The 16,862-nt window shown below is 35.3% G+C and overlaps 1 protein-coding gene across 1 annotated transcript in view; it reads left to right on the forward strand.

Moving 5' to 3' along the window:
- The window catches only part of ZCWPW2 (zinc finger, CW type with PWWP domain 2), a 108,801-nt gene that overhangs the window by 82,336 nt on the left and 9,603 nt on the right, over nt 1-16,862 (forward strand). The window contains exons 5-6 of the mRNA XM_011961525.1: nt 11,026-11,084; nt 12,167-12,234. Of these exons, the coding sequence (XP_011816915.1) occupies nt 11,026-11,084; nt 12,167-12,234 (127 nt within the window). The remainder of the gene's footprint in view (nt 1-11,025; nt 11,085-12,166; nt 12,235-16,862) is intronic.

A 16,862-nucleotide genomic window follows, 5' to 3' on the forward strand; every position in this document is an offset into this window, starting at 1 on the left:
TATATTTCAACTTTGAACCAGAAAGCAAGAAATATGATTCCACAAAATGTGGCTGCCCTTTTTTTAAGAAACAAAATCTTCCTCAAATACCAGTTATCAAATGGTGAACAGTTGCCAGATGTTGTCCTTTGTTATTTGGACCTACGGTTGTGGTATGCAGTTTTCTTCAATGCATTTTGCTGATTGTATTTAGTACAAGTGTAATCTTTTCTCTCTGATTCAGAGACACATAAGTCCTATTTCCAACTTCAGACTCCACACAAAATGAATCTGAGTTTCCTCTGAAGTCTGGAATATTTCTTGCTCACCATCATCATCTTCACTCCATTCCATTAAAACCAAAACCAGTAGTACCTATCAATAGGTTATTGATATAATATAGAATAGGAATTTGAATAATGAGTTTGTATTTTATGGATTGTAGCAATTACACTAGTTATATTAAGTGATTTTTTCTATGCCTAATAGTTACACTACTATTCTACTTGCAAAGGGGAGAGATATCACCAGAAAAAATACAATGTCAGTGAAAAGAAAATTGGCTTATAGCAGAATTCAGGCCTACAGTTTCAAATTTATGAGCATTTGGCTTTTGTCCACAAGTCTTTCAACTTTTCATTTATGTTAAATGACACAGACCTATTTTCTTTCCTTAAAAACCTATAAATTACTACTTCTAAAATTATTTAAAATTATAATGACTTTGAGATGCTATTTGTCTTTTTGTTTATGTAGTTAATACCTCTACTTTGCCAAGCAGGGTGGCTCATGCTTATAATCATTGCACTTTGGAAGGCTGAGGCGGGTGGATCGTTTGAGCCCGGGAGTTCAAGACAAGCCTGAGTAACATGGTGAAACTTTGTCTCTACTAAAAATACAAAAATTATGCCAGGTGTGGTGGTGTGCATCTGTGGTCCCAGCTACTCAGGCTGAGGTGGAAGGATCCCCTGAGCCTGGGAAGTTCAGGCTGTAGTGAGCCAAGATTGCGCCACTGCACTCTAGCTTGGGTGACAGGAGTGAGACCCTGTCTTAAATAGTGATAATAATAATAATAATAATTCTTTCACTTTGTTCCAGAAATAATTTGCTGCATCATGAAATGTTTATATTAGAGATACATCTTAAACGTATACTCTCCTACACACTAGACAACATTTTTAAAATAATTTTTTGAATGTTTTAGTTGTGCTGTTGTGGAGAGTCTGTCTATTCCTATGTATGAGAGAGATCTTATGCATTCTACTGAAGGTAAATGCTTAAAGCATTTGACAATGATCCATGAGTTGAAAAATCAGGCTGGTTATCCTTACTATTCTAGCCGATATGGAGGAAAATTATAAAACAAATAATGAAACACTTGACATTCATTCTTTTGTCCAGAAAAACAGCATAATATAGATACTATAACCACAGAATATTCTCTGCATCAGCTTTTTAGAATGTAATTGAAACACATAGATTCTAGAAAGTCTTCCCTAAAAACAGTATCTTCTCCCAACATTCCCCTTGCTGAGATACCTGTTGGCTTTAGGAAGAAACTGTACCCAAGTAGGAATTGTTTCAACTGATTTGGATTTTCAGCCTACAATTAGAGAGCAGATAATCTAATTTACTGGCTTTATTCAATCAGCTAAGCAACTGTGTCACAAATTCTGCTTTCCATGGGGTTTGTCCCTCCCTGGACACCCTGTCTGGATTAGTCCTTAGTATTCTTAAACTCTTTATAATTATAAGTGAAATCTGTTCTATTACAAAAAGAAATACTTGGATTTTCATGGTCTATCTCTGGTATATATAGTCAAAGACCACTAAAAAATAAATGTAAGGCTTTAAAAACTATCAGTGAAGCACCAAATCATAGAGCTCCTTGAAGTTTCCTGGTACTCCTGTTCTCAGCCAGGATTGTTAAGTGTTAATCAAAGGCCTTTTATGCCTTTTGTTTAAGGTGGGCTGGTGATCAACTGCTATTTTTAGGGAAAGTGCTGTCTTGTGTCTCAGCTCACTGCTTGAATACACACTCTAGTGTTCTCTTTGATAAGCCCCTCAAAGCAGAGAAATCCACAGTGCTTTATTGTAAACTTACACATGACTGAAGAAGAGAGCGCAGGGAACAGCAAGATATAAGTCATATTGTCAGGGACTGGTCTGTTCAAATCTCACAGGAATGAAGAACTCTACTAAAGGTTGACTAGACTGGAGCATGTAGCAACTGATGATTGACATTTATATAAGAAACACTAGATTTGTGTTCTTTCTATTGAAATAGTGTCTAAAATAGGGCCAGCAAATGATCATTTTAATCCTCCCCTCCTTTTCAAAGGAAAGTTGAAAGCAATCATTGTCTAGGCCCAAAGACTTAACTATATTATCTCTACTCTCTGGATACTCAGATTAAGTAATAACCATCATGTGCAGTGCTACATGTAACTAGTTTTCATCCTTATTCTAAGCAGATTTTTCAAAGGGAAATGAGGATGTTGGCTTTTTCTTGTATGTGATAACTTTTAACAAGGAGTTTGTGTACATTATTCAAAGCACACAGATTCACTTTTGGAAATTCTGTCAAAGCAGGCAGCTCTTTAGTGATTATTGACTGACAATTACTCTCAAAAGAAGATTACAAAACATATTTATGTCTTCCCTGAGCATAAAATACTGAATCAAAATTTCACAACCTCAGATTTAGCAGAACTAACAGACTTATTCTTTTTGTTTAAAAATTAAAAAAGGAAACTTCGTTTAGCTGAATAGTGACTTAAGGAAATGGGCAATGTCAAGTCAGTTTACGCAGATTATATAAATCTAATGTAAACACAGTTCTATGGATTTTCTGTCCTTTGCAATTAAGGCAATTCTGTCATTTGTCATTCCAGTCAGCAATCCTAATTATCATTTTGTGTGTGTGTGTGTGTATATATATGTATATATATATGTGTATATATATATGTATATATAGATGTGTATATATATATGTATATATATATATGTGTATATATATAGAGAGAGAGAGAGAGAGAGAGTCTTTCCATATAACCACGTTGTTTTTTACACTCCACAAGGAAAGCGTTAATACTTATTTGATTTATTTAAACTCAATGACACATAGTGTTATATTTGCGTGGATAGGTGGGAAGCATTAAATTAGTGCCTCAAAAACTTTAATTTGCTTGAGAGTCATCTAAGGAGCTTATTTAAACAGATTCCTGGGACCCACTCCCAGAGTATCTGATTCAGTAGGCCTAGGGTGGGCATAAAAATTTGCATTTCTATCAAGCTCCCAGGCATTGCTAATTCTGGCTATTACTCTGAATAGTAATAGGCTAGACAACATAGGAGAATCAGCTATTCAACGGTAGAGAGAGAAGTGGAAGGGATGGGATAGGTAAATATTATAGTATCTACCTGTAGTGGGTTGAATAGTGGCCCCCAAAATATATGTCCATCTGGAACCTTAGAATGCGACCTTGTTTGGAATAATGGTCTTTGCAGATGTAATCATTAAGATGTATCCTTAATCAAGGTAAGGATAGTAAGATGAGATCATCTTGGAGATGGGCCCTAAGTTTAATGAGTGTCCTCACCAGATACAGACTTCTATCCTATATTACTGTAAGATAATACATTTCTCTTGCTTTTCTGTTTGTGATAATTTGTTCCATCAGTCCTAGGAAACTAGTGTACTACCCAAGCTCCTACTACATCAGAATGCTAAGTTCCCTCAGTCATATGCTGTAAATAAAAAGGGTAGAATCTGGACACTGGTCCAGAAGTAAACAATGATTGAACAACTAACTGGCAAGCAGAGTTGGATATTTTCTGATATGTTATTTTCTCTTCCCCCGAATACTTTGAGGTAAATAATTTTTGGTATCATTTAACAAAAGAAGACCTTGAAATGCCAAATAGTCATTTAGGCCACAAATATTTATTGTTTATACCAGACTCTTGCTGGCTATTGGAGTGGTCAAGTGACTTGCCAAAAGTGACACAGCCAGTAAGTGCCAGAATAAGCATTCAACTCTAGATCCTGTTATACCAAATTCTGTGCTTTTCTCCATCACATTTTATCAAAGGCTCATACTACCAAGGCACAGAGCATTTTGGCAAATACTGACTTGTTCATTTCAGTCACTGTAGAATATTTAACGAAGTAGAAAAAGAATTTATTTTCTTAACAGGAATCTCTGTGATTTATGGTAACTGTTTAATTGTATTTCCACTAGTAACAATACAGTACTTTTCATTTGTTGTTATCTTTTAATCGTATTTCCTCTTACAGTAAATCTTTTTACTTTATATTCAAACATGCAGATAATTTAAGATGATACTTACTAACAAGATAGAAAAAATAGTTCTACATTGTCTTTGGAGATGGAGGTCAGTGATTTAGACAATATTTCAATATTCTTTTTTTTTTTGAGATGGGGTCTCCCTCTGTGGAGTACAGTGGTGCAATCTCGGTTTCTATGAATTTATTACAAATTTTAGTTAGCTACCTTTTGGGTTTTCACTTCACATGTTATTGCATTTTTGTCAGTGAATGTGGTCTGTAAAATAGAGATTACTTTAATATTTTTGAGACTTCCTCTGTGACCCAGTAGGTGGTCAAATTTATAAATGTTTCAAGGTTGGAAACAATATGTATTCTTTAATTATTCAATGCTAGTTTTCATATATGTTCATTATATTAGGCTTATTATTTGTGTGGTTGAATTATCATATTTACTGTATTTTTTCTGCTTCATTATTTTTTGAGAAGTAAATTGTATGAGAAATTTTAAGAGAGGTAAAAAGACTGTAGATTCAGTATTTTCTACTTGTAATTCTGTGTTTTCACTTTGTATATTTTAAAGCTACGTGTCTTAGTTCATTTAGTGTTTCTATAAAGGAATACTGAGTAATTAATAAAGTAAAGATTTATTTGGGTCAGGGTTCTACAGGCTGTACAAGAAGAATCGTGCTGGCATTTGCTCAGCTTCTGATGAGGGACCCAGGATGCTTCCACTCAAAGGGGAGTCAGCAGGACTCTTTTTAACAACCAACTGTAGTGAGAATTAATAGACTGAGAACTCACCCACAAAGGAGCGCATTGATCCATTTATGAAGGATTTGCCCCTATAACCCAAACACCTTCCATTAGGCCCCACCCCCAACAGTGAGGATCAAATTTCAACATGAAGTTTGGAGGGGACAAACATCAAAATTATTGCACTAATATTTTAGATAATAGGTCAAGACAATTATACTTTCTGAGTGAATTTTTTTTTAGCATTTAGTAATCACCCTTTTTATCTCTCATTATGCTTTTTGACTTACTGTCTGCTTAAATATAGTTACATTAGGTTTCTTTTGTTACTTTTATTAATAATTATGTATATATTATATTCCAGCTCCTCACTTTCAACCTTTTTTTTTTTGAGACAGAGTCACACTCCATCACCCAGGCTGTAGTGCAGTGATGCGATATTGGCTCACTGTAACATACCCCTCCCGGGTTCAAGTGATCCTCCTGCTTCAGTCTCCTGAGTAGCTTCACCCTCCTGAGTATTACTGTTGTGTACCATCACACCCAGCTATTTTTTGTACTTTGAGTAGAGATGGGGTTTTACCATGTTGGCCAGGCTTGTCTTGAACTCCTGCCCTCAAGTGATCTGCCTGCCTTGGCCTCCCAAAGTGTTGGGATTACAGGTGTGAGCCACTGCCCCTGTCCCTTTCAACCTTTCCATGTCATTCTGTTTTTTAAATTACAGATTTATTGAGATTTAATTTGTATATCATACAGCTCACTTTTAAAAAATGCACAGTTCAGTTTATTCAAAGTTTTGCAGCCAACATCACTAGCTAATTTTAGAGCAGTTTTTTCATCACCCTGAAAGGAACCTTTATACTCATTAGCAGTCACTGCCCATTTCCCATCTTCCCCTTTTATGTGGTAACTATGCATGTATTTTCTCCTTCTATAGATTTGCCTTTTTTAGACATTTTAGATCATATAATACTGTGGCCTTTTGTGTCTGACTGTTCACTTTTCATCTATATTGTAGCATGTGTCAGTACTTCATCATTTTTAATGGCTGAGTAATATTTCATTATATGGATATACCACACTTTATCCATTGGTGGACATTTGGGTTGTTTCTACTCTTGGGCTATAATATTATGAACAATCATGTGCTCGTTCTTGTATGGGCATATGCTTCTGTTTTTCTTAGTATATACCTAGGATTGGAATTATTAGATCATAGGGTAACTCTAAATTTCAGGTTTTGAGGAACTACCAAACTATATTCCAAAGTGGCTATACCATTTTATATTCCCACCAGCAATAAATAAAGATTTCCATTTCTTCACATCCCTGTGAACACTTGTCATTTTCTATTTTTTAAAAAAAATATTAGCTATCCTAGTAGGTTTGAAGTGATATGTCATTGTGGTCTTGATTTTCATTTCTCTGATGACTAATGATATTAAGCATCTTTTTCTGTGCTTATTGGCTGTTTATACGTCTTCTTTGGAGAAATGTCCATTCAAATTTATTGAGCATATTTTAATTGACTTATTGTATTTTTATTGTTGTGGCTTCTTTACATATTCCAGATACAATTTCTTATCAAATATGTGATTTCAAAATTTTTTTCTCATTATGTAGATTTTTTCACTTTCTTGATTGTGTCCTTTACAATTACAGAAGTTTTAAAATGTTGATGACATCCAATTTATTCTTTTGTTGTTTGTGTTTCTGGTGTCATATCTAAGAAACCTTAACTAATCCAAGATTATAAAGATTTACCTCTGTGTTTTCTTCTAAGAGTTTTAACTTTTATCTCTTACATTTACATTTTTGGTCCATTTTAACTTTTATGTATGATGTGAGGTACAGGTTGAACTTCATTTTGCATGTGGATATCCAGTTGTCTGAGTACTATTTGTTGAAAAGACTATTCTTTTCTTACTGAATTGTCATGGCAACCTTGCTAAAAATCAGTTGACCATATACATGAGAGATTTTTTCTGGACTCCCAATTCTATTCTATTGATCTATTCTTCTGTTCTTATTCCAATACCATACTATGTTGATTACTGTAGCTTTGTCATAATTTTTGAAATCAGGAGATATGACCACCTTTTTTTAACCACACTCTTTGCAGCTGTTCCTTCTAAAGAAGAGTATATTGCCCCACTGCATGCCTTTAGCTGAACTCTGTGACTTACTTTGGCCCATGGAATAAGGTAGAAGTGACAGTGCAATAATTCCAACCTGGTCCTTAAGAGGCTTTGTGTATTTTGGCTTTTCTTTTGACCCTCTACACTAACCCAAGTTTACCCAATGGTCTTAGGAAAATGCAAGTCATGTAGGGCAGAACTACCTACCTCAGCCAACCCTAGACCTACAGGAGAGCATTCCTAGCTGCTTCACTGTGCATCAGAGATGCCCCACTAAACCAAGAGAAACCTCAACCAACCTGAAGACATAAGAAAAGAAGCCACCAGTTTCTGTAAGGAAAGCCTAGGATCATCCATGAGAAGATGATGATGTACAAATTTCTTATCTGTATTAGTCATTTACAAACACTGCACATGTCCATTGAGGATTAGCAGGGATTGAAACAATTAGAACAGAATCTCTACTCCATGGTCACTAAGGGAACCAGATTGAGTCTCTACCACCTGGTAGCTACACTCTGGAACTTATAGCCTTTTCAGCTATCAAGATGAGAGTCAAGACTAAGAATCGACCCTAGATGTCAAGAAAGACCCTGGGCATAATCAATGCTGAAGTGAAAAGGATCAACACTGGAGAGCAAAGAGGGGAAGAGGTAAACATAATGACAATCTGGAAGATGAATTGAATTTCATGGTAGTAAGGGAACTCAGGAAGTCATTCAACTATCTGGGTGTGAACCAATGACGAGCAAGTGTCAATTCTTTATATGGGTCATATTGTTGGATCCTCCCTCATGGGAACTAATATCTTAAAGTGGGTTTTGAACAAAATTATGGAACTTGAAAATATAGCAAATGAATATACATAATGTAAACAAGAATTTAAATGGAAAGTACTTCATTTGAAAAATTTTTTCAAAAGTGTTTTCAAAAATGTTAGCAGCAAATTCTAATAATAAATGTACTGAATAGACAGGCATTATCTGTCTATCCAAGTATTCACTCTATGAATTTTTCTTTTTTCTTTTTTTTTTTGTTGAGACAGTCTCGCTCTGTCGCCCAGGCTGGAGTGCAGTGGCGGGATCTCAGCTCACTGCAAGCTCCGCCTCCCGGGTTTACGCCATTCTCCTGCCTCAGCCTCCCGAGTAGCTGGGACTACAGGTCCCCGCCACCTCGCCCGGCTGGTTTTTTGTATTTTTTTAGTAGAGACGGGGTTTCACCGTGTTAGCCAGGATGGTCTCGATCTCCTGACCTCGTGATCCACCCGTCTCGGCCTCCCAAAGTGCTGGGATTACAGGCTTGAGCCACCGCGCCCGGCCCACTCTACGAATTTTTCTATCCATTGAAGTACATATTTTTAGACATAATAAAAATGAATTTTCTTTAAAAAAATACAAATTGTATTTCTCTTCTTTTGGTGATTATCCTTAAATATGAACATGCTTAATGGGTTTAACAATTTAAATCTGATCACCATCACTTTTCTTCTGAATAATTCAAGGTTCTTAAGATGCTTTCACCTTTGTCTAACCCCTTTTCCTCTTCCATTCAGTTGCCTACTTTTGTAAATCCTCTTTGTTCTTTACTCCATTACCAATTTGTCTTTTTTTAGGTGTTTATTTAGATTTACATAATGTTGAGCACTTATCTTCACTTCTTTTTGATTTTTCTAGATTAATCTTCTTTCTCCAAAGTACATTCTATAGTGGCTCTGTCAGCAAAGTTCTATCTTTTTAGTTCTCACTCTTTTGAAAAATATTATTTTAAAAATTGTAATTCTTTTCATAATCATGGAAATTAACAATCATAAAGGCAGAGAAAATAGTATTAAACCTTTTTATATTCCTCAGTCTCAACAAACACACACATATGGCTACCTTTTTGAATTGCAGTTTTACTGAATATTGTTTAATTGAAGATAGGTTCCTGGGTATTGTTTTGATATGGCGCCTATTAAAGCCTAATTGTCTTACCTTTATAGCTTGGCACCATGGGCTTTTACAAATTGACATGTTTAATTCTGGAAAATTCCTTTTTTTTTCTTCTTTGAGACAGACTCTCGCTGGAGTGCAGTGTTGCAATCTCAACTCACTGCAGCCTCTGCCTTCAGGGTTCAAGTAATTCTCATGCCTGGCTGATTTTTTTTTTTTTTTTTTTTAGGAGAGACAGGATTTTGCCATGTTGAGCAGGCTAGTCTCAAACTCCTGACCTCTGATAATCAACCTGCCTTGGCCTCCCAAAGTGCTGGGATTACAGGTGTGAACCACCACACATGGCCTAATTCTGGAATATTCTTAGTCATTATCACCTCAAATATTTTATCTTCCATTTTGTTTCCATATTATTCTTATGGAATTCCTTTCAGAAATATTCTTGACCTTATCATTCTATTCTCTGTGATTCTTAGCTACTTTTCAAAAAAGTATTTTTGTGTCCCACTGCTATAGATTTGGTGATCTCATCAAGTCTACCTTCCAGAATAGTTATTCTTTCTTCAGTATATCTAATCAGCTCTTTAATTCATCCATTGAATTTTAAATTCAATGACTTAACTTTTTTTTTTTTAATTCTAGAAGTGCTATTTGGCTCTTTTTAAAAATTCTTTCATGGCTTATAGATAGTATAGAAACCTAAAGTTGTTCATTATAGTTTCTAATCCATTTTAACCCTTTAATAACTTAAATATTTATTTTTAATTTAGGTTTATTGCTGAAATACAAACATACACAATGAAAATCATAAATGTAAATAAAGTTAGATGAATTTTTTAAAATGAGCATTCCCTTCTAACCAGCACCAGATCAAGAAGCAAAACATTTCCAGAACCCCAGAAGTGTTCTCATGCCCTCTTCTAGTCACACTTCCTACCTCCAAGGTAACTGCTATCCTGACTTGTAGTGCCACAGCTTAGCTTTGCCTGTTTTTGAGTTTTATGTCAACTGAGCTATACAGTGCAAATATAATTATTTTATGGGTTTTTTCTTCTCCAGATGATCTATATGCTCTTAATACTTGTGAATTACAAAGACCGTGTATATATTTTTACATTAATTTCTTGGCTCTTTTGCTTACTTTTGTCTTAGTGATTTTAGAAGTCCTGGATAAGTCTTCGTGTTAATTATTCGACTGGGAAATCTCAGGAGACATGAAATTGGATTTCTCACTTTAATAGTATAGACCTAGTGTTTTCATTCTTTTAGGATTGTTGCTTTTTGCCATCTAATTCCCCATGTCAGACTGTGTACTACCTTATTGCTTTTGTGTCCTCGTGAATGAAGTTTTTCCTATTCTCTTGTTATGGACAGGAAAAAATCCTTGAAGTCCCTGGGCTTTATGGAACATTATTAGCACAGCTCTCTAACCAGTGTCACCCTCAAAAGATGTCACTTATCTTTGCCTGGACATGAGAAGTCCAGCTCAAAACTCCTTTGGCCCCTTATCCTGGTACAAATTTCTTTTGGACTTTCCCTATGTCAGTTTCCACCTATATATTAATAGCTTTGCATTTCATGTGCTTCTGGCATCTGATTTTTTTTCTTTATCTAAACGTATATATATGTGTGTACAACTTTAAAGTGTTTTTATTAGTATTTTTATATGTTTGTGAGGTTATGTAAGGGGGAGCAGGTAATATGGGAGGTAGACATCCAAATCAGATCAGTTTAGCACTCCTGAAAGATGAGCAGATCCATGCAATTGCAGTGACTATGCAGTGGTTGACTAGACATAAAGATGTGGTTTAGGGCTATCGGCCAGGGTGTTTCTTCTGGCCAAATTACTTGAACTGCATGGGGCCCATTATTTTACTGAGCTGATTTAGTCCTATATGAACTAACTCATATTTTTGTTTTTGTTTTATAGAAGCAGATTTCTAAAAGTAATATTGAAAAGAAGAAGCCCAAACTTAGAAAAAGGAAAAGGTATGCTTTTTGAAATTAAATAGTATTATGATAAAATTGAAATATATATTAGATTTAGTTGTTGCATGACCTTTCTCATAATCCTTGATTCTGTTTCACTTGGAAAATACTGTGTTTACAGTTTTCTAAAAGAATTAATAGAATTATAAGTAGTAGTCTTAGAAGTAGGGAAAAAGCTTTATATATATGAAATATTTTGAAATGGGACTTTTAGAGATTAATATCTTATGAGCAATCAGAAGAGAATCAGGTTTTTAGTTTAAAAATAGGTAATTTAAACCAGAAACAGGTTTTCATAATGAACTAATAAGCCACAGATGACAAGTTTTAGTGTTTGTCATTGAACCAGTCATTTTTTAAAGAATGGTAATCAGTGCTGTGTTAGGAGGGTTCATACTCAAAAACAAGGACTGACACTAATAGGTAGCCCTTTTCTTCTTCCTTGTACTTTTTCAGAAGATGAATAACTAAATTTTAAAAATGGACTTTCACTGCCTTATTTCATTACACTTCACACTAGCCCTATCAAATAGTTAGAAAGTATATTATAATCTCCATTTTAAAAAATGAAGAATTCCTGGCTTGGAGAAGTTAGTGACTTTCCCAAGATCTTATGGTTAGAGAAAGTACATTTGAACAAATTGTTTTCTGACTCTGTGTCAGCAACATAGAGTCATGGAAACAGTATGGATTTTGCAGTCTGACAGAGTTTAGTTCTGCCACGTTCCACCATTTACCTAAGTTGTCAAACTTCTCATTTTTCTCTGATATCTCAAATTCTCAGTTTCTTTATATAATGACAGTAACAATTAGTAGTTGTTTTGGAGGAGGATTATGAAAAAGCCAGTGTAAGGTGCTTGGTAAATTGTTAATGCTTTGCACCTAGTGAGAACTCAAATCAATATTAGTCTTCTTTGTTTTTCATTGCAACATACTTGCTTACTACATAAAACAACCAAGAGAATTACCTTAAGAAAATATATGTATTTATAATCTACAGTTACCAATGAATAGACATAAATGGTCATTTAAATATACATGATTGATCTTTTGAAACTAAATCTGTCAAATTCTTTTTCTAGGAAAGCAATTTTAAAATGCTCTTTTGAAAATGTTTGTTCTGATGATGCCTTATCAAAGGAAAACATGGGTATGTGAAAGCCTGTCCTGCTTTTAGTTCTTTAACCTATATTTAATTCCACAGGATGTAGTTGTAGTCCTTTGAAGGAAAAAAAAAGCTCTCGTGTGTGTGTGTGTATATATACACATATACACATGTATACATATGTATACATTTTTACACATATATACGTGTGTGTGTATATACACATATATGAGAAAAATATTAATGAATCATTTTTGTTATTGATTTACATACCAGAGCTTTTACATTTTCTTTAGGTTTCTATTTCCTTGAATTAATTTTCTCTTAGTCATGTATTTAATTTTTTTAAAATAACACACCAGACCAGGCACAGTGGCTCATGCCTGTAATCCTAGCACTTTGGGAGGCTGAAGCAGGCAGATCACTTGAGGTCAGGAGTTCAAGACCAGCCTGGTCAACATGGTGAAACCCGTCTCAACTAAAACTACAAAAATTAGCTGGCCATGGTGGCATGCGCCTGTAGTCGCAGCTACCCTGGAGGCTGAGGCAGGAAAATCACTTGAGCCTGGGAGGCGGAGGTTGCAGTGAGATGAGATCGCGCCACTGCATTCCAGCCTGGGCGACAGAGTGACAGAGCGAGATTCCCTCTAAATAAATAAATAAATAAATAAATAAATAAATAAATAAAGCAGCAACAGCTGTGAGAAGAAATACCAACAACTATACATTTCAACCAGACTTCTTCATTCCAAACTTACTGGGATCCTAGGAGTGCCAAAGGAAGAGAAGAAAGAAAAGCAGAAGTCTGAGGCTTCCAACTAAATTGTCCTCGGTTAGAACACAGTAGAGTGAATGTGGAATGCAGGGAGAAAGTTTTGGTTTTCAAAGGCAATTTCCTCCTTCTACATTTTCTTTAGTCTTGAAAAGCAGTAAAATGCTTATTTGCAATGTGGAACTTTGGCAGTCATGTTCAAAGCCCATTAAACCCTGAGGAGTTAACAGTGATATATTCCCTTTTCCTTGAAGTCACTCCCAGGGGATCCTATGGCATTGCATTTCAATTGGCTAAATAAGTCAGTTGTTGTAGTGTTATTAAAAGAAAAGAAAGCCAAGTGCAGTGGCTCATGCCTGTAATCCTAGCACCTTGGGAGGCTGAGGCAGGAGGATCCCTTGAGCCCAAGAGTTAAAGACCAGCCTGGACAACACAGTGAGACCTCATCTCTACTAAAATTAAGAAGACAAAATAAATTAACTGGGCATGGTGGCACATGCCTGTAGTCCCAACTACTGGGAAAGCTGAGGTGGGAGGATGACCTGAGCCCAGGAGTTTGAGTTTACAGTGATCTATGATTACACCACTGCACTCCACCCTGGGTTACAGAGAGGATGAAGTAGTTATTTTTAAAAAATAACTTGTTTTTTTAGACCCAGAACGTAAAATAGGAAAACTTTTAGACTCTAACACTTTTCTTTTAGAAAACAAAAGAAAACCAAGTACTTTTTCCTCCTCATTACTCTTCTCTTTTATTAAAATGCCTTCCAAATTTCAACATTGACATAGCCCTGCAAATTTATTTAGGATTTTTTCTTCAGTGCCAGCTTTGGGGTAACCCAACCAGTAGCTACTATGTAAGAGAATGTGTTTGTCTGTTCTTGCATTGCTATAAAGAAATACCAAAGACTGGGTAATTTATAAGAAAAGAGGTTTAATTGGCTCACAGTTCTGCAGGCTTTCTAGGAAGCATGGTGCTTGGCTTCTGGGAGCCTTCCCAGAAGGCTTACAATCATGGCAGAAGGTAAAGGGGGAGCAGGCATGTCATATGGCAAAAGCAGGAACAAAAGAGGGGAGAGTTGCCACATACTTTTAAATGACCGGATCTCATGAGAACTCACTCACTATCACAAGGACAGTACCAAGGGGATAGTAGTCAATCATTCGTGAGAAATCTGCTCCCATGATCCACTTACCTCCTACCAGGCCCCACTTCCAACACTGTAGATTACAATTCAACATGAGATTTGGGCAGAGACACATATCCAAACTCTATCAGGAGGAAACAACTTCTTAAACATTTAATAGATAAGTCTAGGTGAAAGAAAACTCCATAAACATATATTTGAAAGTTTTTAAAATAGTGACTGAGTTATTGAGACAAACTGTGAATTATTTCTTATCAAGAATGGAAAAATAGCACTGATTTATTTTTCTACACATTAATTTTTAAAAGCTAGATATGGGGCTAGACGTGGTGGCTCACGCCTATAATCCCAGCACTTTGGGAGGCCGAGACAGGTGGATCACCTGAGGTCAGGAGTTCGAGACAAGCCTGGCCAACATGGTGAAACCCTGTCTGTACTAAAAATACAAAAACTAGCCAGGCATGCTGGCATGTGCCTGTAGTCCCAGCTACTCAGGAGGCTGAGCAGGAGAATTGCTTGAAACTGGGGGGCAGAGGTTGCGGTGAGCCGAGGTCATGCCATTGCACTCCAACCTGGGTGACAGAGTGACATTCCATCTCAAAGAAAAAAAAAAGCTAGATATGGAATTTGCTATTACAGATACATATTTTTTCTTTCATTTCTTTTTTTTTTTTTAACTTTCTCTGAGTGATAGAGTAGCCGTAATGCTACCACTTCACTCTCAACAATAAATTGAAACAAGTCAGAGAAACTATAAGATAATCAGTGTTGATAGAAAATGATTGGTCATGCAATCAGCAAAGGCATTCATTTTGTCCGTATCTTTGGAGGATATCATTGACCAATTTTGATAACATAGTTTGTAGATTACAATAACTGCTATGTTTTGAGAATTATTTTTTAAGTTCATTTACAATATAGGAATACTTATTTAGAAAAGCAAACCTCCCACTACTCTGGAAGCAGAAGCTGACAGCAGTCAGCTTGGTGTTGTCAACCCTAGTTGACTTATGAAGTCATCCATTACTTTGTCTAATTTTGATCAAAAGGCAGTGTACATATTTCTTCAGATCACTTGAAAAGAGCCTACAATGCCATTTGGCAATGATATTTATTATCATAAATTGATTGTATTTTAGCCTAACATTAGAAATATAAAGGTGTTTGTTTGCCATTTTTTCTTTTACAGCATAGCTTCAAATCTATCTTCTCAACAGTGTATTAAATGTCATTGTCAATTTCCATAGACTCAGAATGTAAAGTAGGAAAACTTAACATTTGTGAGTGGAACTGGGGAATTGGTGTGAAAATAACCATGAGCAGTCATCTATTTAATTCCACAGAATGTAGTTGTAGTCCTTTGAAGGAAAAAAAAAGCTTGTGTGTGTGTGTGTGTGTGTATATATACACATATACACATGTATACATATGTATACATTTTTACACATATATACGTGTGTGTATATATACACATATATATGAAAAATATTAATGAATCATTTTTGTTATTGATTTACATACCAGAGCTTTTACATTTTCTTTAGGTTTCTATTTCCTTGAATTAAATTTTCTCTTAGTCATGCACTAGTCAGGTATTTAGTCTATTATATAGTATAATGACTATTATACTAGTCATTATATAGTCAGGTTACTAAATAAGAAATCTGTCTTAAAGAGGGTGTTAGTTTTATTAACAAAAGTGCTTCAATAAAAAACGTACATTCCTCTAGAAAATCCTGATTTGATAGACATGGCATTGTTATATTTTTAAATAAACTCTCCAGGTGATTATTATGCCCACACAATTTTGAATGCCACTGTTTTAGAATCCAGCATTCTGTATTCTGTGTTCTTAGGCCTTAACAGTAACCCTAGAACATAGATCTATGTGGGTGCAACTAACATGTTAATTACAGGTTTTGCTTGTTTTTAAACATGAGAACTTTTTATAAGATGTGGAGTTGCTTATCAAAAAGCTTGTTTCAAACTATTTTGAAAGAGGTTTTCCATAGAGAAAACCTAAAATTGACAGGGAGGAGGTGATAGCTAGGAAGGCTTATTAGTCTATGCCTGTTTTCTTGTGTTCCTGCCCCTTAGTAGGTAAACAGTAAATATTTGTTGATTGAGTATGAAAGTGCTTGGGGAAAGCAGTAAATATTGACAGAAAAATTATTTTCAAGACAAACTTGGGTTGTGAAAAATATAAACTAAAAGTAGTTTTTCCAGTACTGTAATGACAAGAACCAGGAAATGGAAACCTATTTCATAACCTGCTATGATTTTATTTAACATTATTTAATAAGTACTTTAGCAGAATTTTAAATTTTCCTACTTACGTCCTGCTTGGGTATTTTCATGTTCCATGACCTTTCAGCTACTCTACTAGGTGTGATTTTTGCTGACTTGCCCATGAACTGCAGATAATAGAAGGTGGTATGTTAGATTTTACTAACTAGTGGAAGATGAAGGGATGTGTACTCACGGCCTTTCTCTCTGAATTACGTTGTCTTTGGAAGAGCTTCTCAGATGCTCCATCTGCCTCTGGTGCAAGACAACAGGCATGTGGCCTCCCTTCTTTGAAGCAAAGGCTTCACTAGGCCCTATATAAAATGAAAATATTTGTTTTATTTAAGTCAAAAATGCAAATGCATATTTTTAATCAGTAGTTAAGTCGAGTTATAGTAGGCTTTTATTTCTTTGGTGGGGATATTGTTTTATCTCAGCAAGGTCAATGAATTACCAGTTTGTTTTTT

This window comes from Colobus angolensis, unplaced genomic scaffold (genome assembly GCF_000951035.1).
Source record: "Colobus angolensis palliatus isolate OR3802 unplaced genomic scaffold, Cang.pa_1.0 Scaffold56, whole genome shotgun sequence".
Lineage (NCBI taxonomy): Eukaryota > Metazoa > Chordata > Mammalia > Primates > Cercopithecidae > Colobus > Colobus angolensis.